The 27,340-nt window shown below is 48.8% G+C and overlaps 2 protein-coding genes across 4 annotated transcripts; both read left to right on the top strand.

The window, feature by feature from the left end:
* The first annotated feature begins 8,357 nt into the window (after positions 1-8,357).
* LOC115390453 (C-type lectin domain family 4 member M-like) lies at positions 8,358-10,436 on the top strand. Of its 2 annotated transcripts, none has more exons than XM_030094336.1 (6): positions 8,358-8,529; positions 8,665-8,698; positions 8,805-8,992; positions 9,087-9,190; positions 9,513-9,693; positions 10,315-10,436. In XM_030094336.1, exons 1-5 carry the CDS (start codon positions 8,446-8,448, stop codon positions 9,661-9,663), a joined length of 561 nt encoding a protein of 186 aa, XP_029950196.1. In that variant the 5' UTR covers positions 8,358-8,445; the 3' UTR covers positions 9,664-9,693; positions 10,315-10,436. The 2 variants fall into 2 exon arrangements, with proteins under 2 accessions (XP_029950196.1, XP_029950195.1); XM_030094335.1 differs by having other exon boundaries at positions 8,609-8,698.
* Positions 10,437-13,274: 2,838 nt separating this feature from the next.
* On the top strand, positions 13,275-23,080 carry LOC115390427 (nuclear factor 7, brain-like). Of its 2 annotated transcripts, none has more exons than XM_030094296.1 (11): positions 13,275-13,400; positions 17,671-18,193; positions 18,975-19,152; positions 19,630-19,725; positions 19,940-20,029; positions 20,101-20,244; positions 20,540-20,687; positions 21,338-21,382; positions 21,470-21,496; positions 21,579-21,754; positions 22,250-23,080. In XM_030094296.1, the coding sequence occupies exons 2-11, from the start codon at positions 17,676-17,678 to the stop codon at positions 22,616-22,618; spliced, it is 1,791 nt and encodes a 596-aa protein (XP_029950156.1). In that variant the 5' UTR covers positions 13,275-13,400; positions 17,671-17,675; the 3' UTR covers positions 22,619-23,080. The 2 variants fall into 2 exon arrangements, with proteins under 2 accessions (XP_029950156.1, XP_029950155.1); XM_030094295.1 differs by having other exon boundaries at positions 21,323-21,382.
* Positions 23,081-27,340: the final 4,260 nt, after the last annotated feature.

Below are 27,340 nucleotides of genomic sequence, written 5' to 3'. Positions count from 1 at the left end.
TTTTGTTTTCTGCTTCGACCTCTTTATACAGGCTCTGCTGTTCCTCCAGTCTATATAGAAACCAAACACAGCATTGTTACTTGACACTGCAAGAGAGAATATAGGAAATCTTGAACATAATAAGATTAATCTATCTATTTATGTTTGAGACAGGTAGTAGTGTCAATACATGTGAGTATTCAGACATCACTGAACAAAAACTGTGAGAAAAAAGGGTCTGATAATCGTGTAAACTAAACAAGGAGAGCCAGAATTCTTTCAAATTTGGCATATAATCTACAAAATATCAGTCTGGATAAAATCTGATTGTTTTTCTAAATTTGTGACTATATTGAGCACATGATTAAAAAATACTTTCCAACAAAATGTTAATGTACTTTAAGGCTATTCAAAAGGTACTTACTTTTTTTTGGTTTCGTGTTGCTTAAGACAAAGGCCTTTATAAAGGTCCCAGTAATGGTGGTACTTTCTCAGTACCTCCTCATCAGTTTTCTGAGGAACAACCCCGCCATCATCATCCCCATCATCCTCATGACTGTAATCCTCTTCTTCAGAGGGCACACGGTGGAACATTTCACTGTTCTTTTTTTTGGTGGAATTGGGCACATTAGTGAAAGTTTATTCTTTTTTTTATTTCCTCGAAGATGGCCAAGAGGTTGGTTTTTTGGCCTTCTCTGCTGCTTTTTTGTGAGTCATCTGTGGACAAGGACAAAAGCATAATTTAGAATGCAATCATAATACAAAGAACACATAATAAAGGACCAAACAAACACAAAAATTGAAAGCGAACACACACACACACACACACACACACACACACACACACACACACACACACACAGTCTCTGATCACCTCTCCTTTCTCGTGTTCCACTAAGGTCAAGTATCACATTAAAAGCTCCTGAGATCAGCATAATGGTGTCTCTTTAGGTTTTCTGGATTTTTAATGCCAACGTTATTATCTATTTACATCGCCTTATTATCATTTACATTGGGTTATTTCAGGGTTGGGGAGTAACGGATTACATATAACAGCGTTACGTAATCAGGATTCAAAAAAATTGTAACTGTAATCCGTTACAATACATGCAAAAAATATTTAACCTCGTTACAGATACTTCTGATAAAAACACAGATTACTGAGCGGGATTACTTTTGAAAATCAGACGGAATATACCAGCAACAACACACATCCGCGCCTTATACAGATATTGTGACACTTTACAGCACCTTACAGCACTTTACGGCACAAACCGCCACATCGTAGATCTATAAACAATAGACACTGTAGATATATAAATGATAGACGCCGCATCGACCGCTGTCTTGGAGCAGCCTCCTGCTCTACTGATATGTTAACCGTGAATGAAACAACCCGCGTTGCCATGAATTTTACCCCCTGCTGCTGGAGTCATGGCTGCTCCAGGTAGAGAAACTCTTTCTTTAGCTGGAAACGTCGACATTTTGCATTCAAGTCAGATGAGACCAGAACTTCTCTGTACAATGTAAACTCTGCCTCCAGCTGTGAAAATGCTGTCAACATCCAGGGACTCATCAAACCTGAAGACACATCTACAGTATGAAACACACCTGAACTCACAGTGAAGCTAAAGTGTTATTAGCCTGCTAACCTGTCAGTAACCTGCTAACCTGTCAGTAACCTGCTAACCTGTCAGTAACCTGCCAACCTGTCAGTAACCTGCTAACCTGTCAGTAACCTGCTAACCAGCCTCACCAGGCTGAACTCAGAAGAATCTGATGGAGGCGATAATATCTTCAGCCTGGATGGAGGATTTATTGGAGGCTGCATGTTTCCTTCTGTCACTGAGGAATGAATCAACTCTGAACTCTTGAAAAAAATACTGAGCATGGCCGACCTGAAGACAAACCTGCTCCTCCCTGCAGCAGTACAGCTACACAGCAGTCTGAGGATAGAATATAAATGTGTGTGAACACTGTCAATGCGGCTCCTGGTGCTGCTGGACTGTAGAACTACCAGAGGAACACAGTCTGAACTGATGGAGCTGATCCTGAGTCAGAGAGAAAGAAAGTCAGATTCTCAGTAGGTTTAGAGGTTAAAGGTCATGTTGTTGGTTATAATTGGAGCTGAACACACACAGTTTAGCAGAGTTCTTAACAGAGCATTTAGTGTTTGCTGTGTAGAGTTGTCAATACACTGTGAGGATGACACATTGTATTTGCCTTTATATTTTATGTTTTCTGGTGAAGTAATCTAAAAGTAAGTATAAGTAATCTGGTACGTTTCTTTTTAATTGAAGTAATTAGAGTAAGTTATTGATTACATTTTTTGAAAAATAAATTGTAATTGTACCAGATTACAATTTTAAAGTAACCCTGGTTATTATCTATTTACATTGCATACGTTAGTTAGTTACATTTCGGCCTTGGCTTGATCCTCCCGTTCGGAAGGCGGCGCTACGGAGACGGGGCTCGGGTCCTTGACCTTGAGAACCCTCACTGGCTTTCCTTTACTCAGCTCATCCTCCACTGCCTCTCTGGTGTCTGGATCACGGGTAAAGAACACAAATGGTAAGTGAAAAACTTGCTTTCCATATACTAATACATACATTCATTCATTCATTTTCTGCCGCTTTTTCCCTTTCGGGGTCGCGGGTGGCTGGAGCCGATCCCAGCTAATACATACACATTTCACATATACCAATACATTAATACACACCGCGAGAGCTTTCTCCGTTTGCTGTTAATAAGCTAGCATGACTCGACTCGCTGCTTAGCCGTGAGCTAGTTCACGGCTAGCTAGCGAGCTAGTTCATGGCTAGCTAGCGAGTCGTGACTAGGAAGACTCATTAGTGACAGTCAAATAATTAAACGTAACTTAATACAACAGTGTCGGCATCAAATGAGATGTAGCTAACTTTGATTAATACCATTTGGGCTCGACAGTCATATCGCTAAACGTAATGTAACACAACTGCTTCAGGATCAATGAGATGTAGCCAACTCACCTTTGATGATGATTATTTGTGCTTTGTAGAAAGCATCTTTTCACCGCACCCAGTAAATCTTGTCACTGCTGAAGATGTTAATGTTGAAGTCTTTAATGTCCGTTGTCGGGACAATCTCCTTACAACCGTCGCTAACATATTTAACGTACGCAAACATTTCGGTTGATAAAAAGCCGACGGGTAAAGCACTGGTAACCGGGACTAGAACGCTCCGCGCGCGGCGTCTCCTGTGTGAACCATAGCTGGAACGCGAGGGATCGGTGTTCTACAACAATCTTCTAGAACTAACTAAACTGGACAGCTGCTGTCCAGGGTTATTATAGTTAACTAAAAGTAAGACTAAAACTAGCTCTGAAAAAATAATTTAGTTAACTGAAATGTAAAAAAAAACTGCTTTAAAAGAAACGAAATAGAAAGTACAATGAACACTAGTACTAGAAGTACTATTCATTTTCTCTCTCCATTTTGACTGTATTATGTTCTGTTTGACACAGCTCATTTAACCTCAATGTCTACTACTTCTACTACTAATGCTTTCCTCCTAGTTCAGATTCAGATTCACTTCTAATTCTACTACTAATGCTTTCCTCCTAATACCTCAAAAACTAAGTCTAAACTTAAAGGTGCATTAAGGAGTTTTACAACCTTAAAAATACTTATTTTCCACCATAAATATGTTACACATTTTTAATGCTGTGTACAATGTGCCCTGACATATTCATTACAAGTACCTCTAACAGCGCTAAATTGTCACTTGAAAGTTGCAGTGCCGGTCCGGCACCAGCATTTTTTTGGGGGAGAATTTGAAAGGAATGACGTAATGCACGCTCCGGCTGGATAGGTTTCATTTTGTCCGCCATTACTCCGCCAGATGCCTAGTGAGCAACGACTGAGCAGGATCTTCCAGAAAGTAAGAACAGACTGGCTTCTAGCACTGCCACAGCTCCACACAGACTCCACCAGGTAGAAGAAACTTAAATCTTACTTGAGTGCTACTAAACGAGCGAAGACGGAGTTCCCCTCTTCCGTGCACGGGAGCCACAGGGACGAGTTTTTCACTAAGCTGCATTACGCCCAAGGCCTGCAGGGGGCGCTGTTTCACATAAAACGTGCAAACTCCTTCAGGCACCTTTAAAGTAAATTGGGTGAAAAAAATATTGTGTGTTTATGTCACTCTTACACAGCTGGATAATTGAATCGCAGGTTTGGGCACACATTTCATGGTGTGGTGGCTGTGGGGGGGTTGATTTTAATTGAACAATGATTATACATTTACAGTAAATTGATGCTTCATCTGCATTAGTTTCACAGTAAATCACTGTCGACTTGTGCATTACTTCACAGCACCCACTGTAAAATACAGGGCCCTGTTGTAATGATGTACAGCAAAAGGTTGTAATTCCCCAGTAGTGTCCTGTAATGTCACAGTATTGCTTTTGTCATTGACACTGTGAAGTTACAGTAAACAGTTGTGCTTTTACAACAATGCATTGTAATGTCACAGATGTGAAATCACAGTAAATTGTTGTGAGGACATTCACAGTATCATGCTGTAATCCTTGCTGTGAAAGTCATGTAAAACTTATCCAGTAATTTACTGTAAATTCACACCAAAAAATTTTACAGTGCAGACAAGAAAGGGCAGAATGTGACCATGTCATTTCTGACATATATGATGGTGAAATGTATAAAAACTTGTCAAAACCAGGTGGAGTTCTGTCTCACCCAAACAATTTCTCATACATTTTCAATTCTGATGGGTCACCTCTTTACAAGTCCTCCAAGTTTTCAATTTGGCCAATACAACTAGACTTAAATGAACTCCCCCCCAAAATGAGATTAAAAAATGTTGTGCTTGCTGGTCTTTGGTTTGGTGCTCAAGACCCAGTTATGTCGATTTTTCTCAGACCTTTTGTTGATCAAGCCAAAACACTGGCATCCAATGGTGTATCATGGAGAAAGAATGAAACCTGTGTGAACAGCAAGATTGTTGGACTCTGTTGTTATGTGGATTCAAAGGCAAGACCAGCAATGCAAAACACCACACAGTTCAATGGATACTTTGGTTGTGGCTTTTGTTTACACCCTGGCACTCTTCTAGACAAACAGGTGAAATACACCGTGACTGAACAGAATATCCTGAAAGAGAAGCCAAAGAAATGTTGGCAGATATGGAGCAAGCAGTAGCACTAAATAGAAATGTAAGAGGAGTGAAAGGTCCATCACCACTCATAAACATGTCCTATTTTGATATTGTGCAGGGATTTGTTCCGGATTATATGCATGCTGTGCTACTTGGAGTCATTAGACAACTCACAGAACTTCTCCTGAGCAACAGTGGTCAGCAGTACTATATTGGGAGTCCCAGTACAATGAGGATAATAGAGAACAGGATCCAGGACGTTAAACCACCCCACTTGATAACAAGACTGCCCAGACCCCCTGCCGATTTAAAGTATTGGAAGGCCTCGGAGTGGCGTGCGTGGCTGTTGTTTTACTGTTTGCCTGTCCTCAGCGGTGTGCTGCAGCCACGACATTTGAAGCACCTAGGCCTACTGGTCTCTGCGGTGTTCCTACTTCTCAAAGAGAACATCACTTTCGAGGACATCAACAAAGCAGATGAGATGCTTTTCGAGTTTGTGGCAAGGTTTCAGATGCTATACGGGGAAACCTCAGTGACATTCAATGTCCACTTACTAACTCATCTTGCAAAGTCAGTGAAGTTATGGGGACCCTGTGGGCACACTCAGCATTTGTCTTTGAAAGTGGTAATGGTAGTTTGTTAAAACTGTTTCATGGAACCAAGTGTGTGGCTCTGCAGATTGTCAACAAATTTCTGTTGCATAGAGCAATACCATTCTTCACCAAACGATATGTGGTCAGTGAACAAGTGAAGGAGTTCTGTGTGGAGCTGACAAATATCTCAAGAGTTAAGAGTGTCACAAAATGTCAGGATACAACTGTACTAGATACTGGCAGGGTGACTGAAATGACCCATGATCAGAAGTGTGCCTTTGATTCTGCACAGAAACACACACCTGATGAAGTTGTGCTCCACCAGAGGATGGTGCATAAAGGACTGGTGTACACCAGCAAAAACTACAGCCTCAGTAAAAGACGGGGTGACTGTTTTGCTAAGCTCAGTGATGGTGTGTATGGGGAAATTCAGAACATTGTGAGCTTTGCCTCAGATGGACGTACAGAAATTGCTGTACTCTTTAAAGAACTCCATTCACAAATATGCATCCCTTTATCACAAGCGAATGGGTTTGTGGCCCATATCAGACTTGTACATGAAAGAATTTTTTCACCACTTTGTCTGATATCAGTGGGCAGGTTGGAGCAGAAATGTGTGGTGTTGGAAACAGGTGATCAGATGTATACTTGTGACTTCCCAAATGCAATTGAGAGAGACTAATTGTGATAATTTGTTCTGAGTTGATATTTTGTGTCAAGTGCTTCTCACTCGTGTGAGGAATAGTAGCTTCCCCCACTTGAAAGAGCAGGTTTGCTTCAGAAGATTTGGGCAGGAATTCTTTCAATGGCCAGGATTTCACTTTGGTTCTTTTCTTTTATTTTGAAAGTCATCATGGCCAACCAGGTGAAAAACCTTTAAAGGGATAGTTGGGGATTTTTGACATGAATCTGTATGGCATCCCCACCAGCAGTGTTGTTCATTCACACAGACTGACCCCTGACCCCTGACAGTGTCCAGTGAGCGGAGATCCTGTCCGGTTTTGGTCCAGAGGAAAGTAGTCCGGCAAGTTTGCTGGGGTCACCAAAATAAAACGTTTTTCTTCTCAAACAAATATGTGTTTGAAAGAGTGATATATTTGCATTACAAAACCGTTCATGAAAAAGTCAGACCTTGTAAACGCTTGGCACTATTTTCTCTCCCTTCATATCACTCCACACTGGCAGCCGCGCTGGTTCCACTTTGTTTACCAAAGTTAGCTCGAGGCAGCGCGGAGTGATATGAAGGGAGAGAAAATAGTGCTTTTTGTTGGGCGTGGGGCGGGGCGGGGTGTGGGGGGGGTTGGACGGTTCTCGCCCAGGGTGCAATTGAAGACAGAACCGCCTCTGGGACACACAGACATAAATACAACAAAAGGAACTCCGAAAGTGTTCACGCTGATTGAGATTTTTATTGAGAGACTGGTTTTATATTTTACTTACTGTATTGTCATGTTGCCATTGTCATATCATTATTATTATTAATGCATTCATTGCTAGTTTATTGTAATTTTCTCATCACTATTATGATCAGTTTTGCCACTGTCATATTACAGCTGTCATTTTCATGAATATTGATTTTAAACATGATCAGTAGCATAAGCAGGAGAGTGTGGGACACAGCACCAGTCTCATTAAATCCATGTCTGTCTCCATAACCTGACATCGTTGTACTTCAGTCTGATTTGCTTCATTTTCTTGCAGCTTCTCTCCCTGTGCCGCCTTCCCTTCAAGTAATAATACTTGTGAATACGATACAGAACAATTCAGCTTCAATAGTGAAATGGAAAATGCTGCATCAGTCATTCATTTCAATAGTAGAAGCCTTTACAAACATTTCAGCAGAATCAAGGAGGCTTGTCTAAACTGAAGAAGTTCAGCAGTTCCAGGAACATGTCAGTGCTTCTTCACAGTGATCAGACTCAAAGCACGTCACACACTGTCCATCATGTTTTGGAATGTTTAACTACTGAAATCCAGATTAAAAAAAGCCAAAACCATCCTTCCAAGCTGCAGTTACAGAGCCAGAGTCCCCCGGCCCTCCTCCGTCTCCGTCCTGGTCCCCGTCCTGGTCCCCGTCCTGGACCCCGTCCTGGTCCCCGTCCTGGACCCGGACGGCTGCTGGTTGTGTCCAGCAGATGGCGTGGTCGTGCTGGGAGTGACAGACCCTCCCTCAGCTCGGGCTGAATCACCATACGGTGAACACGTGAATGAGTCCACGTCAAACCAGTGGCATTTCTCCCATCTCAACCTGCAGTGTGTTGACTGGAGAAGTTTTAGAAGCACCACAACACGCTCTGAAGCCTGAGCTGGCACTGCATCCAGTGTTTCCACTGTTCTCACTGCATTCCTCTCTTACACACAAACACACTTCTCTTACATGCACATATTTTCTTATGCATCTATGCCTATTGATTCGGGAGAATGTGTGCATGTGAGAGGATACAGTATGTGTGCCTGAACCCTCCAGGATGTGCGGTGACAGATGTTGACAGCTGTGAGGTTCTGACTCAACCTCGTGAAGCAGAGCGTCAGTTTGTCAACGTGTGTGGCAACTTGTTGAGTTCCCGTTCGTCAGCCGTTCCCCAACAGGACGTTTCCTCACTGAAGTTCCTCCCTGAAACCCGGCGATGGACTGAAGCGACACACCCAGCCGCCGTGCAGAGGCTCCTCGTCCTCGGCTGAGTCTTCATGGCCGTCTTCTTCCGCTCCCGCGAGTCCGACTATGACTTTGAAGTTGGTGAATATCGGCAGATCTCCGGATCTGAGCCTCGGGCCGCTGCGGCCGCTCCCGGATCAAGACAAGCAAGTATGTCTTCCCTGACGTCACAGCATGTTTCTGCCAGGAGCAGCGGCCGATCGCTGCTCTGCTTCTGCTTCTGCTGCAGGAACCAAACTCCTGGACCTGCTGCTGCTCAGCTTCGGCCTGCTGTGTGTCCTCCAGGCTTCGCTCAACGTCTGCCTGAGACTGAGACAAGGTGAGACCAGGTCCACACACAGGAAAGACCCCAAACCGGACCAGCTGGTCCTGATGGATGAGTGCACACACACAGAGCTGTGGTTGATGCTGCTGTCGGTGTTGAGGTGGGGCAGAGGAGGAGACGCAGGAGACGCAGGAGGAGACAAAGGAGGACAGCTGTCCTCGGGGTTGGATCCTGTCCTCCTCCAGCTGTTACTACGTCTCCTCTCAGAGAGCGAGCTGGGACGGAGCCAGGAAGGACTGCAGGAGCAGGGGGGCGGAGCTGGTCATCATCAACAGCCCCCAGGAGCAGGTCAGCCCCGTGTGTGTGTGTGTGTGTGTGTGTGTGTGTGTGTGTGTGTGTGTGTGTGTGTGTGTGTGTTTCTGAGCCCTCCTCCCCTTGGCAGAACGTCCTCAGTGGCCTGGTGGTCGCAGCCTGGGTGGGCATGACGGACCGTGGGGCTGAAGGAGTCTGGCTGTGGGTCGATGGAACTCCAGTGGACAGAGCACGGTGAGGAAACCCAGCTGGGTTGTCAAAGTGTGGGTCGAGGCCCTCCGGGGGAACCCGACAGCAGACTAATGTGAGGGTTGAGGGATGAATATCATCAGATGTCCTTTCAGATGAAATCCTGGAAAAACAAGTAACTGGAGGGTAAAACCTCAAATGATCTCCTCCAGTCCCACGTCTGGCCTCTGGTCAGGACACGCCGGTACCTGGTGTCACATTACACCGTGCTCCGTTCAATCGCATGGTTACAGGTCATGTCGTGTCCTCTCATGTCGTGTTGTGCTGTGTCCTGTCGTCTCGTCTCGTGTCCCGTTGCGTCCTGCAGGCTGCTCTGGGCTCCTGGACAGCCGGACCAGGCCTTTGAGGGAGAGGACTGTGGCGACCTCCGGGTCATGCCCTCCTTCACGGGGCTGAATGACTATGACTGTGACGCTCGGTCTCAGTGGATCTGTGAGAAAAACCCGGAGCCAGTTTAAACTGCTCTTCTCATCGTGTCTGGTAACGAGGTGTGTATTCAAAAAACGGGAAGTCTTTCATAACATTCTGGAACCAAGAAATGTATTTCCACCTCGAGGCCCCTGGGATTTCCCTTTGCAACACACTCACACTCAGTGTCCTGTGGTAGCCAACCCATAATTCTGACTTCATGAGCGAGTTCCTGACTCCCCTGGGTCCCTGACTCCTCTGAGTCCCTGACTCCCCTGGGTCCCTGACTCCCCTGGGTCCCTGACTCCTCTGAGTCCCTGACTCCCCTGGGTCCCTGACTCCCCTGGGTCCCTGACTCCTCTGAGTCCCTGACTCCCCTGGGTCCCTGACTCCCCTGGGTCCCTGACTCCCCTGGGTCCCAGACCCGGCAGTCCCAGACTGACCCAGACTTTCACATGCAATATGGACAGTTTGGTTTTGGTGCCTCCTGAGAGCTGATGTCCCCGTCAGGGGTGTCTGGGACACTGCTGTGAGTGCTGTTATCTCTGGAATGTGCTGATATGTTTGTACTGTAAGAGAACTTCTTGCCGGGTTGCTTTCAGTGCATTACAGGGACTCTGTGTGGCGTCGCCATGGCTGCTGCTCTCGCTGATAATAATTCATTTCTAACAATGTTCCCTCCTATGTCTTTTCATGTCCAGGTTCCAGGTTGCAGGTCTCTGTCCTGCAGTGCACCAGCCTCACTTTGTTCCGTGTTCGTCTCTGAAGTTCCACTCTCTGTGAATGTGGGATGTTTCCGGTCCTCCAGCATATTAAACCATGTGAAGTTTGAACCCTGCTGTGTGTTATTGATCAGCTGCACCACCCTGATGGGACCGTGGCAGTCCGGTTCCTGTAGTTGAGCCTCCCAGACAGGAAGGGCCTCATGAAGAGGCTTCCTGTGAGGAGTTTGCATGTTCTCCATGTGAGTTTCCTGCCACAGCCCAGACCTGCATGTGAGGTTGCTAGTGGCTGTAAAGTGTAGCAGATGGACGTGAACACTGCTGTTATTTTATTCTGAAAACTCTGTTTCCTGCTTTAGTCTGAAGTCTCACACTGTCTCTGGTTTCAGACTCCTTAGCTCCCCTTCCTTCTGCTTGACTGCTGGTGTCTTCTACCCGTCCTGCTGTCTCTCACCCGTCCTGCTGTCTCTCACCCGTCCTGCTGTCTCTCACCCGTCCTGACGTGAGACAGCCGTCCCCTGCTGTCTTCATGCTGCAGCGTCTGTCTCCCTGTCCCCGGTTCTGCTGCTCCTCTGACTGTCTTGCTGAGTGTGGATTTGTGGCTCTGGCTCCTCTTCTCTTTAGTTTTTGGATTTTTTTTCCACTTATGGATGGTTTTTCCTTTAAAGGGGCCGCCTCTCCCCCTGTGGACTTTGACTGACAGCTACTTCACCCAATCAGCGCTTCAAAACAAATACGCTGGCTGGCTTTAGCTCTTTAGCTCTAGCTTCTCCACATGCAAAAACGTCTTTTCCTGTGAGAAACTCACCAAGCGCAGACCCTCCAGACCCTTCAGACCCTCCAGACCCTCCAGACCCTCCAGACCCTCCAGACCCTCCAGACTCTTGCTCTTGCCTGACTGTTGCTTTCAGACGATGGTCAAAGTTTATCCTCGAAATTGGAGTTACAAAAAGCAGAAACGCTGATTTCCGAGGGCCTGCGGGGGGGGGGGGGGAGGGGGGCTCAGGGGAGCCATCTTCTCCGTGTGACGTCAATGAGGGAAACAGAGCGTTTTCACGGTGGGAGGGGCTGCCTCTCTGAGCAGCACAAACACTGGGAAAGCTCAAACACACAGGCACGAAGGAAAAAACGCTTTGGGGGTGTTTTCGGTGAGTGCATAACTATGTAACAAGGTTAAAACATACAAAAAGTGAATTTTGCATGATACAGCCCCTTTAACTGTCCAGAACTTGTGAGTCTTCATTCCCAGACCCACGTTTGACAGTCTGAACAGCCGAACCATGCTCAGAGGAGTGTGAGGAAAGTAGAGAAGACTGACAGACGTGAGACGAGGAAGGAGCGTCTGCAGCCTCGAACCCAGAAGCTCGAAACATCGAACAGTTCCAGATGACGGCTGAGCGTGAAGTCAAGGCCGAGAATAAATGACTTCCTGAGACCGTTTCAAATTAAGTCTGGAATGTGGGTCATGGTCTGGGTCCTGGTTCGGTGTGGTGATCTGGGTCCTACTGTATTGTGCTTCCGGTCCTGGTGGTGTTGGTCGTGTTTATGGTCCAGGTTGGTGGTTTCCACAAGAAAACACACAAGAAGCAGGTTTAAACTGTTAACATACAGCCTGTATCGACCACTGAAATCAAAAACCCAAAAACCCAAACACGTGATTTTTACTGCTAACTTATAAGCTACCAAATATTTGCTCAGTATCTCCCAGAATCTGCTTTTGAGCTTTTCGGATGACTTTCAGGTTTAAAGGGGCATTTTGTTCAAATAGTTTTATAAAACCTCTTCAGATGCTTCAGTCTTCTGAAGTCTACTTTTTTTTGTCCCTTTTAAAGTTTACAGAAGGTTGAATGCAGATTTTTTTTGCTTTGATTTTTAAACATCAGCTGTATTTTGAAAATTAACACGTTGATAATTCAAAATCACCAGCAGAGGGCAGCAGAGTGTTAATGCTCTGGAGCCCAAAACACCCAGATTCCCCTGCAGCCGAGCCCTCCAGCCCGGACCGGATGTGGAGCATCACAGCTGGATATGAGGTACGACTGTAGGGTGGCTGTAGGGTGGCTGTAGGGTGACTGTAGGGTGGCTGTAGGGTGGCTGTAGGATGACTGTAGGGTGGCTGTAGGATGACTGTAGGGTGGCTGTAGGGTGGCTGTAGGGTGGCTGTAGGATGGCTGTAGGGTGACTGTAGGGTGGCTGTAGGGTGACTGTAGGGTGGCTGTAGGATGGCTGTAGGCTGACTGTAGGGTGACTGTAGGGTGGCTGTAGGGTGGCTGTAGGGTGACTGTAGGGTGGCTGTAGGGTGAATGTAGGGTGACTGTAGGGTGGCTGTAGGGTGACTGTAGGGTGGCTGTAGGGTGGCTGTAGGGTGACTGTAGGGTGGCTGTAGGGTGACTGTAGGGTGGCTGTGGCAGCAGGACAGAAGAACCCGGGACTTTAATGTCTCCTAATCATTGAGAACTGAATCATGTACACAGAGAAAGGGCAAAATTTAATACATTACACACCGAATGACTGTGTGTTATTTTGAAAAGAAGTGGAACGCCTGCAGTTTCAATAACTGTCGTAATGTTACGACCAGGTCAGATGTGAGGGACAGAACAAAAAACGTGACAAGCTAAGAGAAAAAGCACCGTGATGAAGAACCAGTGGGATTTTCTAACAGACAGGACGGACGACAGCGACACGTCTTAAATCGGGACAGTTAAATATAAGGCCCGTGGGCCAAAAGCGGCCCACCGGAGGGTCCAGCCTGGACGATGAGGACGACCCTGCACCAGGTGAGAATGAGAGCGGCCAGCAGGCTGTGTGTGTGTGTGTGTGTGTGTGTGTGTGTGTGTGTGTGTGTGTGTGTGTAAGGTTCACCTGCAGTAGCTCCTGCTGGACGGGTTTGTCTGGATGCTGGCTGGGTGGGAGGGGGAGGAATGTGAGCCGGGCGGCCAGGAGGACGAGGCACCTGCAGCAGGAAGGAGAGCAGGGAGAGCGCGGAGAACCGGCTTCCCCCTGGACCTAACAGCTTCTCCTCAAACCCTTCTGTCTCCGATCGGCCGCTCCCCGTCCCGCCACAGGTAGGTCCACAGCTTTTAAATGACAGTGAGAGGAAAGGAAACGTCATGAGTGGATGTGTGATCGGTGTGTGTCAGGCAGCAGGTGCACACACACCACATGTTCAGCCCAAGCCTTCTCCACATGGTTCACGTCATCCTCACTTGTTATTGGTCAACTGATTAATACTGAGCTGTGTGTGTGTGTTGTTTGTTCGATGCGGTGCTCGTCGTGATGTTTTGACACCCTGCGGGGAGCGACCCCCCCTCCACAGCGCCGTCGCTCTTTAACAGTGTGAAGTTGGCCCGCCGCCACGTGAGGCTGTTTCATAATCCCAGAGCTACACCCAGACACCAGGAGGCATTCCTCCGTGCCCCGCCGTCCTCGCCCGGCGCCTCTCCCGCTCTGCCTCCTGCTTCATGGCTCCTGAACGCTCGCCAAGCTCGGCGGGTTTTAACAGGAGGATTAAGTTTGATCCGACTCCTCCGTGTTCTTCTGCTTTTGTTTCTAATCATCAATAACAACCTTCAGCCACCAGCAGCATGTGAGAGAACACTCATGCTAATGCTAATGCTAATGCTAATGCTAACAGACAGAATGTCCCGTCTTGTAATTCCAGTTTGCCCCACAAGGTGGTGCAGTGAAGCATTAAAGTGGAGGACACACATCAAATATGACCGGAAGCAAAAACGAACTGAAAACCCTGCAGGAGCTCAGGACATGTGCTTCAATCAAGGTCAAAGGTCACAGTCCACGGAGTCAATAATGGGGACTCAGTTTGAGGCATTTTCACTGCGGTCCTGTTTGGTCTGGACCAGAGTCCACTTCAGGGACTTTCTGGGGAAGTCCTCTTCCTTTGGTCATGAATTAAAGCTCCCCTGACCTCTGACCCCCATGAAACCCTTAAAGTGGACTTTCCAGTGGCTGCAGTGAGAGGATGTGGAGCGCAATGCATTTTGGGTAGTCAACAAACAAAGCCAACGGTTAGAGTCAGAAGAAACAGACGCAGACAGAAAGAGTAGAAAGTGTCTGGAGGTCAGAGGTCAGATGTGGAGTAGTGAGGAAGAGCAGGAGCTCATTGATAACTAGCTGCTACTTGCTAGCTGCTAGCTGGAGCGGGACTTCCTCTTTCAGTCCAGACCAATCGGTGAGCTGGATTCTTCTCGGTCAGGCCGGACTTCCTGTCTGACAGCGCCTCCAGACAGCAGCTGGTGGAACTACACCGCGTTGTCCAGGAGTTTGGTCTCGAAGTGCAGTGTGAACGAAAACCAGAGCAGGTGAGGGAGTGTGAGCTGAGTCCAGGACCAGCCTGGACCAGAACGGCTGCTGTCCTCAGACCCCTGGTGGAGCTGAGGTGAGAGGTTGTGAAAGGGTTAGCCCGGCTTGTGAAATGTTTCTGAGCAGCGTGACACAGGAAGGAGTGGAGGAGTCCTGCGGTGACTTCCTCCTCCTGCTGCTCGGACTCGTCCTGAGCTGCAGCGGCTCTCCGGCTGATCGTGGTATGCTGTATTTCAGGACGGTCCTGTTGTTCCCTCAGGACCGGACTTCAGCTGAAACGAGCAGGCGATAACAGAGTCCCCGGGCTTTAGTGACTTACAGCAGAAACGTTTGGTTTCCAGTCACTCCACACTGTGATTTACGGTCTGATTGTAAATCACTTTGTGAACAGTGTACATGAACAAACTTGTTTTTAGTTCATAATTTTAGCTGTTTGAATCAGTTTTACTCTTTAAAAAATAAATTTTAGGCTCTTTAGCCTGTTTGATCAGCTTTTTTTATTTGTCTGGAATGTTTGGAACTTTAGGTGGAAAGGAGGAAAGTAATTTATTACCTGCTGTCAGATAAAAAAAGTAAACATAAAATGTTTAGAGTAAATGGATATTAGCCACTTACACAGTGAAACTGTGTGGAAACATGTTTACTAGCAGATTGTTCTGGTTCCTGAGTGGAGAATGTTTGGTGACGGTGAAACATGAAGACTGAACCCAGAACAGAAACCTCCTTCGTGAACCAGTCTGGATGAAAACCTGCCTGATGGCTGAAGCTGGTTCTCCACACGGCTCCATGCTACAGACCAGGTCTAGTCCAGGACCTCCACACCTGAACAGGACCTCTACATCCACCATCTTCCCTCCAGGATGGTCTTAGTTCAGCCCCCAAAACAGCTGCTGCAACAATCAGTGTGCAGAACCAAATAATTTCTGCTCAAACTGACAGGAGCATCTCAGTGAAGCTCATCTGGATCCTGGTCCTCCTCATCAGGTCCATCTGACTGCAGTGCGTCACAGTAACAGACTGGAGTGGCTTCTCTGGATGGTGTCTGGCTCTTTCAGAGGGGTTCTGTGTGGATGAATCCTGGTCCCACAGTGCTTCAGGAGGCTCCTTGTTTCCTGTCTTTCATGATGGGACGAGCTGATTAGTCCAGATGTCCCTGACCTCTGTAACCACAACAGTGATGGTCAGACACACCTGCAGTAATCAGCTCGTCCTGTCATGAAAGACAGGAAGCAAAGGAGCCTCCTGAAGTTCAGGAAGTGGTTGAGTTGTGCGTAGAGCCCGTGTTGTGGTCCATGGTGGAGGCGGGGTTCTGGGTGGAGCGGTCCATGGTGGAGGCGGGGTTCTGGGTGGAGGCGGGGTTCTGGGTGGAGTGGTCCATGGTGGAGGCGGGGTTCTGGGTGGAGGCGGGGTTCTGGGTGGGGCGGTCCATGGTGGAGGCGGGGTTCTGGGTGGGGCAGTCCATGGTGGAGGCGGGGTTCTGGGTGGAGGCGGGGTTCTGGGTGGAGCGGTCCATGGTGGAGGCGGGGTTCTGGGTGGAGGCGGGGTTCTGGGTGGCGGTCAGTGTTGTGGGTGGAGTGAATGGATTGTTTGTCTTCAGTTCAGTCCAGTGTAAGGAAGCATCATGAGGTGTGTGTGTGTGTGTGTGTGTGTGTGTGTGTGTGTGTGTGTGTGTGTGTTTGTGCGTGCGTGTGCGTGCGTTTTCCTATCCTTGTGGGGACCAAATGTCACCACAAGGATAGGAAAACCTGCACGATGTGCCTTGTGGGGATCTTGTGGGGTCCTAATGAGGGGGAACAGTGTTTTCTTGACCATGTTGTTACTGAAACAAGTAAAAGGTCAAAAACATTTCTTTAGGGTTCGGCTGTGTTGTGGTCTGGGTTAGGGTCAGGGTCAGGGGCTAGTAAATGCATTATGTCAATGAGTGTCCTCACAAGGATAGAAATACAAACCTGTGTGTGTGTGTGTTGTGGACTGACTGTGATCAACAGGAAGCTGATCAGTCAGGAGGAAGTGACTCACCGGGTTTAGTTTGTTGCCATAATTATCTAGATGACGACAACATGACAGACACGACGGTCCAACCAAGCCTGAATTTCTGGATCTTTCTCAGCTGTTTGTTTTGTTTGCTTGTGGGTGTGTTAAAGAGAGGAAACACACTTTCCCTGCTGTGCATTGATTAGCTCTAAAGCCGCAGTCAACTTGACCTTTAGCCACCAAACTCAGGTGGACTTCTGACTGCATTTATTGTGTAAAACTCAGAGCATGTGAATAGAAACCTGTTCAATGAGCTGAATTTCCCAGAGCTGGAAGCACAGTTCCCTCTACCTCTCTTCCACTGATGGGTTGCTGGTTTTGGACCTCGGCTGTCAGCTGCATGGAGCACAGCAGGAGTTTGATGACGGACCTGTGGAGCCTGATTCGTTTCAGGTATTTCCAGAGTGAGAGGATCTAAACCTGAGGCAGGGGTCCTCCTGCACATCTGACCTGGAACTGAACCCAGTGGAGATGCAGTTTTCCTTCAGTGTGGATCAGTTCAGCCTCCAGATGAATGTTCAACTCTCCCGCTGTAAAGGCTTTATCTGAATTCAATGTGTGGAGAGAAAATCTGAGAGTTCAGCTGAAAACTCTGGAGGAAGACACATGAAGAGAGGAGCTGCTGTGTTCTCTACTGCATGAGGTTCAGAGAGAACCTTTAAAACGATCGCTCATAATTCTGGCTCCGACCACGTCGCGTCCCTGACTAGATTTTAATGCACTATCCTTCCATGTGCCCACTAGGGGGCGCAAGATAATGACTGATAATAACTGTCCACCTGTCAAAAGAACATTTGGGAAGGCAGTTCGGCGCCCCTCCTGTACTGGGCACTATGCCCGGAGCCGGCCCTGGGTCTGATGGTCGTAGGGTCAGAGGTCTGACGGTCAGAGGGTCGCGACCCCGAGGGTGTCATGTTCCTCAGTGAAGCACCGGAGCAGCGTTCTTTAACCTTGCTGTGGACGCTCCTCTCCCTGTTCCAGAGCCGATGGCGTCGGCGCTGCCCGCCGCCTGCCTGTCTGAGGAGCAGTTCACCTGCTCCATCTGCCTGGAGGTGTTCAGGGACCCGGTCTCCACGCCATGCGGCCACAGCTTCTGCCAGGCCTGCATCTCGTCCTACTGGGACCGGGGGGGGCGGAGCTCCAAGCCCTACCAGTGTCCGCTGTGCAAGGAGAGCTTCCGCAAGCGCCCGGAGCTCCACATCAACCGCACGCTGAAGGAGATCACCGAGCAGTTCAAGCAGGTGGCCGACGCCGGCGCGCCCGTCAACGGAGGGGGCGGGGCCTCGGAGCAGCCCGCCCACCAGCTCCACCCCCCGCCGGCCCCCTCCTCCCTGCCCCGGCAGGGGGACCTGCCTGGGAGCCTCATTGCTGAGATGAGGCTGCGTTTCCAACAGCTGGGACCGTCTGGGTCTGCTCCACCCCCCGTCCCCCAGAACCCCGAGCAGCAGGACGGACCGCCACCCTACCCTCCAACCCACCCTCCACCCTACAGCACTCCCAGCAGGTACACCCGTCACCTCCACCCTACCCTACTCCCAGTCACGCTGCACGGCTGTAGAAATACCCCACACACGCTGGAGACCGGGGGGGTTCAACCTGAGGCTCTGGAGCCTCATGAGGCCCTTGACTCTTCTGCTGTAGCTTCTGAAGCTTGCATTAAATAACAGCTTTATAAACAGTTTACTATAGTTTTAATTTAATTTACACACCACTCATTTCCAAATTTTTATTTTCTACTTTTATTTCTTGGATGAAAAAAAAAAACAAAACAAAACAAAATAGGAAAATATGTTCAAATGATGAGAATTTCTACAGTTGGAGGAAAAAAAGTGTCATTTGCACACACACACACACACACACACACACACACACACAAAGTAAAGCTAACAATCATGAGAAACTGATTAAAGACAGATGGACTGATGAAAGTGTCCGTCTTTCCTCTTCTCATCAGACTCCATAACCTCCCTGTTGAAGCTGTTTGCTGTGTTTTTGTGAATTTACTCTTTTCTGTGCTATTAGTCATGTACATGTTACATGTTTTAGTCTGTGTTGCTTGATATTCAACTGTCTCTATTTATTCTTAGTGGATCATTCCTTGAAGGAATTTCTGTCTGGAAATAATGAAGTGTTTCTATTCTAAATGTCAAAACTGTCGAAAAATGCTGAAAAAGAAGGAAGAAGCTGCTGAAGTCAGATCTGAAAACAGCTGGAAACAGATGGATAGCGGGATGTGCAGGCGTCATGACAACTCACCGCCGTGTGCTCGTCTCCTGACCGGGCAGGTCTGGTGTGAACGGCGGCGGCGGCGACCCAACCCTCCCTCTCTGCCCCGCCCACCTGAGCCGGCTGGAGCTCTTCTGTCGCACCGACAACACCTGTGTGTGCAGCGTGTGTGTGGAGACGGCCGAGCACCGAGGACACAGCGTCACCCCCGCCAAGAGGGAGTGGCTCATCAGGAAGGTGTGTGTGTGTGTGTGTGTGTGTGTGTGTGTGTGTGTGTGTGTGTGTGTGTGTGTGTGTGTGTGTGTGTGTGGGTGGGTGTGTGTGTGTGTGTTACTGTCTGTGTTTCTACACATAAATGTGAATTTGACCTGAGAACAGGAAGTGTTCGTCACAAAGGTAAATCATCTCAGTTTTTTCACAGCTGATGAACCACATTCACAGGAATACACACACACACACACACATTGTTACCACTGACTCGGTCAGCAGGGTGGTGGCAGCATCATGCTGTAGGGATGCTGCAGCGGCATGTGGCGGCGTAGGAGAGAAAACGTGCTCGACAGACAGACAGTGATCTCGCATCCTCAAGAACTTCCCTTCATGATGAGGAAGATGTTCTTTTCTGGATCTTCTGAGCTTGCAGGTCAGTCGTGTGGACGGCTCTGAGCACTGATCGCTCTCCTGGGGTGTTCTGTGTTTTTGTTTGTTGTCCAGTCTCAGTTGGGCATCACAGAGCTGGAGCTGAAAGATCTGATCAGTGAGAGGGAGAGGAAGGTGGAGGAGATCCAGTCCTCCTTTCAGGAGATCAAGGTCAGTTTTCCCGTCCACCGCCGATTCAGACGCAGAATCCTGAAAACTGCTGGAACCAGACCTTTCAAAAGATGATGGGAGTGTGGGAATCAGTCCTCCCACACCCGTGTGACGCTGTGAAGTTGAAGTATCAGGTGGAGTCGTGTTTTCAACACCTCCTTGGTGACGTTGGTCGATAGAAGACTGACTGGAAGACATGTGGTCCTGTTTTCAGGCGGCTGCTGAGAGGGAGACGGACGAGGCGGTTTGTGTCTTCGCCCAGCTCATCTCCAGCGTGGAGTGCTGCCAGGCCGAGGTCCTGGAGGTGAGTTCCTGACGCCGGGCGGGTGGAGACGCCGGGCGGGCCACGGAGTGTGACGGAGGTGTGTCCGGCAGGTGATCGAGAGGAACCTGCGAGCCGCAGAGAGCCGAGCTCAGGGTCTGCTGAAGGAACTGGAGGAGGAGATCGCGGAGCTGAGGAGGAGGAGCGCCACTGTGAACCAGCTGGCTCTGTCCGAGGACTGCATGTTCTTTCTCCAGGTAACGCTGCAGGATGCGGAGAAACTGGAGAAACCGGAGTGTGTGCTGTCCTCATGAGGTCCCAGAGGCCCCCATCAGGACCAGCAGGACTCTTTAGAACCTTCTGACTGTCTCGCTCCGACTTGCAGACTTTAAGCGCAGAACTGTATCCGAAAGAACGAGACAAGCAAGTCAACAGAAACTGCAGGAGAGGGTGGAAAAAATACAAGAAACCCACAGAACCAGAGTCAGAGGAGAGTTTCTGTAGAGCCAGAAGGATTTGAATGAAGTTGAATGAATCTGTGTCTTTCTGCAGACGTTCCCGTCACTGTCCATCCCCGCTCCCACCAAGAGCTGGACCGGCGTGTCCGTCTCGTCCCAGCTCACCTCCGGGGTCGTCCTCAGGAACGTCAGTCAGACCATCGAGAAGCTTCAGGAGGAGATTCACAAACTGCCAGAAGTCTGTACGTTTCCTCCACAGCGGCACAGCGGCACCGCGACGTTGCAAAACGCCACACAACTCTTCTCTTAAATTCACTTCTATTGCTTTCCTTTCAATAAGGTTTGAAAAACAAAGAACAAAGATCACGACACGTTTCATAGTAAAGTCCAGCAGTGTGTAGGAACGCTGCGAGTCTCCCTCGTACTCAGAAGATCCCACCAAACCAAATCTACACGCAGGATCAGTTTTAGTTCTGCAGCCAAGATCAACAAACGTGCTTTGAGTTAAATCCACTTTTCTGAGCCCAAGAAAGCCTTTCACAATAAAGTCTCAGTGTCTCAGTGTCATGGTCTGGATGCCTGCAGCTTCAGGAGGAGTTATTAGAAGCTTCATCTCTTCAAGCTTTATTTCACTTGGTCGAGGCCACTTCATAGCTTCAAATATCGACGTCATGATAATCTAACTGATCAACCAATCTTTATATTTCAAACTGAAAGAAACTATTAAAAGCAGTTCCTCTGGACACCCCCTGTGGGTCATGGACCCGTTAAAGACCTCAGTTCAACAACCACACGGACCAACAGAACTGTCAGAACGTCTGGAATGTCCAACTGAAGCATAAAGGAAAATGTCTGAAGCTATAAATCCTGAATCCAGGTTGTCTGATCACAGGCCAGAGGTCCTCGGCGGAGCCGTCTGTCCCCCGACACAACATGAGTAAGACCTCTGTCCACAGACATTCCAGTGTGTAGTGCGGTGTTTGTGTTGTTGTGCTGATGCGGCGTTGTGTTTGTGTCCGTGCAGAGGTGAAGCGGGTTCAGGAATACGCAGGTGAGGCGGTCCTCCAGGTCCTCCAGGTGCCGCTGGTCTTTGTGCTCTGTCTCTTAACCGTCCCCGCCTCTCCCCGCGCCAGCTGACATCACCCTGGACCCCGGCACCGCCCACCCCCGCCTGGTCATCTCGGAGGACGGGAAGCAGGTGCAGTGTGGAGAGCGCCACCAGCTGGTGCCGGAGAACCCGGAACGCTTCGACCGGGTGGTCTGCGTCCTGGCCCACCAGGGCTTCAGCTCGGGCCGCCACTACTGGGAGGTGGGTGGATTCTCCTCCGTCACCGGGAGCAGAGGACACGTTAACGTCCCCGGGTCAGGACAGGGAGACAGTCTGGGAATCGCACCGACAGTCAGTGAACGGGGGACGAGAGCTTCAACCAATCCCTGCTGACGCTGATTCTGTCAAGATCCCCGAGAAGCATGTTGAACTCAGACAAACAGGGACTTCTCTTTCAGATGATCAGGGAAGAGCGACCGGCAGGGATGAGATGAGGGCCTGGTGCTTTAGCCAGGCAGTGAGTGGACAGACAGCCCTGTCCCTGCAGGACAGTGGGGGACGAGATCAAACATGGCTGACTGTGACAGAGCTGGAGAAAACTTAAGAAACATGAGAGACGATCCATCAGAAGGTCAAAGCTGTGGGAGGAAGAGTGGAGATTGTGGACAGACAGTAGAAGCTGTAGGCAGAGGGGGTGTGGTCTGTGGTGGAGGAAGGCGTGGCTCACTACAGTGTGCTCTCCGCTGCCCTCTGCAGGTGGAGGTGGGAGAAAAGACGGACTGGGACCTGGGCGTGGCGAGCCGCTCGGTCAACCGTAAGGGTAAGATCACGGTGAGCCCGGCTCACGGGTACTGGTTCCTCAGCCTGCGGGACCACTGCGACTACGCCTTCCGGACGGAGCCCTCCACCAGCCTCTCCGTCAGCGCCAGGCCCTCCCGGGTGGGAATCTTCGTGGACTGCGACAAAGGCCTGGTGTCCTTCTACAACGTGGAGGCGCGAGTGCTGATCTTCAGCTACACCGACAGCTTCTCCGACACCATCCACCCCTTCTTCAGCCCCTGCACCAATAAGTCAGGGCGGAACGAGGCGCCGCTGATCATCCGGCCCGTCGCCGTGACAGAGTGAACCCGGAGGCGGCCTCGCCGTTCATCATGCCTCGGATCCCAGCGGCCACGGGACTCAGACGCGGAGCTGGTGTATTCTGAGTGTTTGCTGAGATGTTTGTGTGGTGTGTGTTTGTGTGTTTGCCTTTGGCGGTCCGCGCTCCATCTCTTTCTGCCGGAGCTCTGGAGGTCAGCAGACCTGGGATTGAAACCACCGGCTTCAGGACCAGATGACCCAGAAACAGACGCTTCACCTGGCGGCGGTCCACAGCTGGTCCGTCATGCTGGAACCAGAGCTCCAGCAGTGACCATGACTGCATCGCAGTGGTTCATGCTGGCCGTGGTGACGTTTCCTCCTTCTGCTAAACCCCCAGGAGTCGCCGAGGACCCGCCGCGCTGTTGTCACAGGATGAGCTTCTTTTTCTTTCTGATTGTCTTGTTTTTATATATCGTTACTCTGGTAAATAAAATGATTCAGACTCTGGATTAGACCTCTGGTCTGCGTGTCAGGACCAGCTCCCTGCTGGATTACCGTAAACGTTATTTGTCAGACCAGGAGCAGATTACATCTATAATGTCACATCTGACTTTACACTCTCTGAACAGCAAGAGGAAGCTAACGCTGAAGCTAATGCTAATGCTAATGCTAATGCTACAAACGCTGGCAGGATGAGCGGAGGATGAGACTGGGTCTGATCCCGCAAACAGACGCTGCTGCAGCTTCCAGTGAAACTCCACAGCCGACTGCAGAGGACGGCGAACATCTGGAGGAGCAGCTCCAGAAGGCATCAGGTGGTCTGGAACGCTTTGAGAACCAGAATCTCAGGATCGTTAGACTAAATGAAGGTGTGGAGTCTGCCAGTGGCTGTAAAAACAGTGTTTCACTGCGATGGCTCCGGCCCCTCGATGGGACTGCAGCTGGATAAGCTGTGATGGTCTCTGTCGTCACGTTGGAAGGCTCCAGGTGTGACTGCTAAATACAGCAGAGTGAAACGTGAAGCCATGGCTTGGTTTGCTCCGGGTTCCTGCTTCGCTCCTGCTGGTCGGTGTCTCTCAGTGGCATCCAGCAGGGAAACCAGATCAACTTCTTCTCTCTGTCCTCATAGTTGTGCTATTTACATTTTTCTTAAAGAATGAGCGGTGCAGCGAGGTGAATTTGTGTTTCAGGTTTCCTCTCTGGGGGAGGGACTGTAGCTTCATAATGCTCTCTGTGCTCATGTTTGGTCTGTTTGTCTTTTGCTCAGAACACATTTTTATGTGTCTGAAAATTAATGTTACACTTAAAACTGCAGACTGGTGCCTTTCATTTAAAGGATTAAACTTGATTGTGACGTGCCTATAGCGTAATTAAGAGTTAATGGTTTTTAAAACAAGTACATGGAATATCCATGGCTCGAAGAGAGAAGCTGTCTTTATTCTCTTAACAGAGAAGATTCAAATACAGACACAGTTCAGGTATGAAGAACATGAAGAGTATCGGAGGATCTGGGCTGGTCAGCGGATATCTACAGCCCAACACGATAATTGGAGGTGTGATATGCTTTGATAGACTTCCTCCTCAGAATGATGTGCCTAAAAATGTAAGAGCTGCTCTAAATATCTTGTACTTATGGAGGCATTTTAACCCACATTTCCAACAATAAACTCTCCACTCTCAGCCCCGGCAGACATCTTCTCATGTTGGTCAGACTTTTGTTTCTAGATATCTTCTGGATTCAGTTGAAAATGCAGATGTGTAAAATTCCAATTCCACCAGGCCCAGTGACGGCTCATTCTCTGGGACAATGAATGCAGCCCTGCTTCTGGATATATGTTCTGCTACTGCAATTCTGACAGATTATTTTTTAAAATAATGATGAAACTGAAGCTGACCCATGATGGCCAAGCGAGCCGCCACACAGCTTCAAATAGAAAATAAAATGAAAGGAAGCCTTTTGCATAACAAAATTAGATAAAACATTCCGTGAGCTAAAATCTGGTACCAAAGAGGGAAGGGAGGGGTTTTCTATTTGCCAGACAAAAAGTTTTTTCGATTTGCCAACTATCCAGATGGGCTTTTATCACGAGGAATGCTCCTCTTCTATATTTTACGATTATCCAGTGCGATACAGACAGACTTAGGACCAATGTTTCTTTAAGACAGCTTGTTTTGTCCACAGTTATCAGAGGATCAGTTTGACGTTTTGGAATCCTCTTTCTGCATATTAGAAATAGACAAAGCTACTCCAAAGTTCCAGCAGTTGAATGTCCAGTGGATTTTTTGAAGCGATGAAGCACGACTCTGCCGGCGGGACAGAGAGACGGAGGTGGACGGAGGAGGACAGAACCAGCAGAGCTGCAGCCAGGTGGAGGCACGGTGCTGAAACCCCTGCATGATCCCTGGGTTCCCAAACAGGGACGTTAGCGCTCATACCAAGCAGCTCGTCCAAGGCGCTGAGTGAGGGTCAGAATTACCCAAACCAAGAAAATCTCCTGAAATTCAGAACTGAGGTGATCAGCAAGGGGGTCGGGGACAGTTGACTCCACCGAGCACCAACCAAGGACATTCACTCTGCGGAGGACGGTCAGAGGCCAGAGAGAGCCGAAGAATTGCTCTGCTGGTTGACTCTCCACAGCCTGAGACCAGGCCATGACAGCTGACCTGGACAGGCAGCGAGAAATCCCACCACACGTCACCCGGTCCAGGCTGGGACCTGATATGATCTGGATCTCTGAATCAACACAGCAGCTCATCCTGCTGGAGTTGCAGTGGCATGGGGGGGAAAAGGATGGAGGAGGCCCACCAGAGGACCAGGTGGAGGACCACGTGGATGCCAGTGGAAGAGGACAGTCGGGGATTTGCCAATCAGTCCCTGAGAAAGGTCTGTGGCTCACTGGGCACAACAGACGCCAACTGGAGTAGAACCGTCTGTAACACCATGGAGGGAGCAGAGAAGGCGTCCAGATAGCTCTGGCTGAAGAGGGGTGAGCAGTGGGGACACTAATGCCTCTTGGACTCAGGCCGAGATCTGATCGGCCTCAGTCGGGTCGTCTATCTGTTTCTAAGACCTCAAACAAGCAGTGACTCAACACCGATGGTGTCCAAGGTTCTGCATCAGGTGGAGATGATGTTTCTATAACCAGTTTTTAATAAATCATTTGAGGATTCTCATCCTCCTGGTTCTTTGTACAGACTGATATAACAGCACCAAACCGAGAGTGTTACCCCTCCTTACCCTCCCCTTCCAGACAGCCGTGATAGTATAGAGGTTATTACTCTGTATTGTGGCCTCAGCAACCCTGGCTCAAATCTGGGTCACAGCAGTTTTCCAACATCTCCCAGTTTGGGATTAATAAAGAACTCTCGATATAAACCAATCAGACTCCTTAAAGGTGCTGTAGGCAGGATTCCGCATCTCCGCCATCTTGCTTAGGGTTACCTAAGCAAGATGGCGATTTGAAACCCAGCACAGCCAATCCGGTCCTGTTTTCTCTGACATCACGCCCTTACGCAAGTTAAGCCCCTCCCACAAGAACGCGCGACAAACGCCCCATTCACGGTTAGAGCCTCTTGGGCTCTTCTGATTGGTCAAAGATACCTGGAGCTGTCGAGATTCCTTTTCAGCTCAGAACAGAGACAGATGGAAACGCTGCGCCCTCGCGGTAGTGCAGTGATACTGCACTCCTAAAGGATTATCAATGGATACTCTAACATTTAATCCAAAGAAAACACAGAAAAATTAGCATTGACTAGCAAAATCCTGCCTACAGCACCTTTAACCTGGATAACAAAACACTTTCCGGTATGTTGGTTAACTCGCTGGAGAGGGTTGTGGTTGAGGATCAGATTGGCTGAACTGTGACCATACTACTCCATATCATTCATTATATCAATACAAATAAAACACTGGGCATCGCTCTTTCTATGGATGCTGAAGGCTAAAGGCATTTGATACTAATCTGAATACGTTTGAAGTAGGGATGGGACGAGATCGCAATGCCGCGAGATCTCGCGAGATTGAATGCCGCGAGATTAAGTACTTTTATATCAAGGCAAAAACTCTTTATTAACTGGAATATTGACGGAATGATACATTACATGGCGCACAGCCATATAAACACGTGCAAACCCCTGAATATGCTCATATTCATATTTAAAAACACGGTCGAAAAGGACATGAAATACTGTTCTGCGCATGTTATATCTGCAAGGAATCTTGGTCTTTTGAGTACACAAACTACTTGTGATACAGTTTAATTGATACGACGTAAAGAAAATGTGCGGAAACGATCGTTCAGTTCTCCTCTTTTATTGAAAAAACGGTGCATCGCATCAATGAACATTTTACCACGTCTTGCCGGCTCACACTCTTTTTCTAACAGCATGCAGAGAGAGCCTGCAGCGGCTGCGGCGCCCTTCTTCCTCTGTGGTGTCTGTGTAAAGTAAGGTTGAACATGCAAACAGCGCACCTAGTGGCATGAAGTGCAAATGCAGTCATGGCGTCGTTTGTGCGCCGCGGTTTGAATGGGAATGGGGAACTAGGCGGCCGCCTCGGGCGCAGTGTAGAGCGGAGGGCAACGTGGCCGTACAAGGGGCACTCCAACCCGACACTCCATGCTCCGACGCTGCATGTGACTCATGCCGTCTCGATCTCGTGGACTCAATCTCGCGAGACATCTCGTCCCGTGAAATTTGTCTCTCGTCCCACCCCTAGTTTGAAGTAATGAAGGGATTTGGTTCTGCGTCACATTGTTTAAAACACCA

This window comes from Salarias fasciatus, chromosome 6, assembly GCF_902148845.1.
Source record: "Salarias fasciatus chromosome 6, fSalaFa1.1, whole genome shotgun sequence".
NCBI lineage: Eukaryota > Metazoa > Chordata > Actinopteri > Blenniiformes > Blenniidae > Salarias > Salarias fasciatus.
The sequence above is the reverse complement of the archived record's forward strand: the minus strand, read 5'-3'. Positions and strand labels throughout refer to the sequence as shown.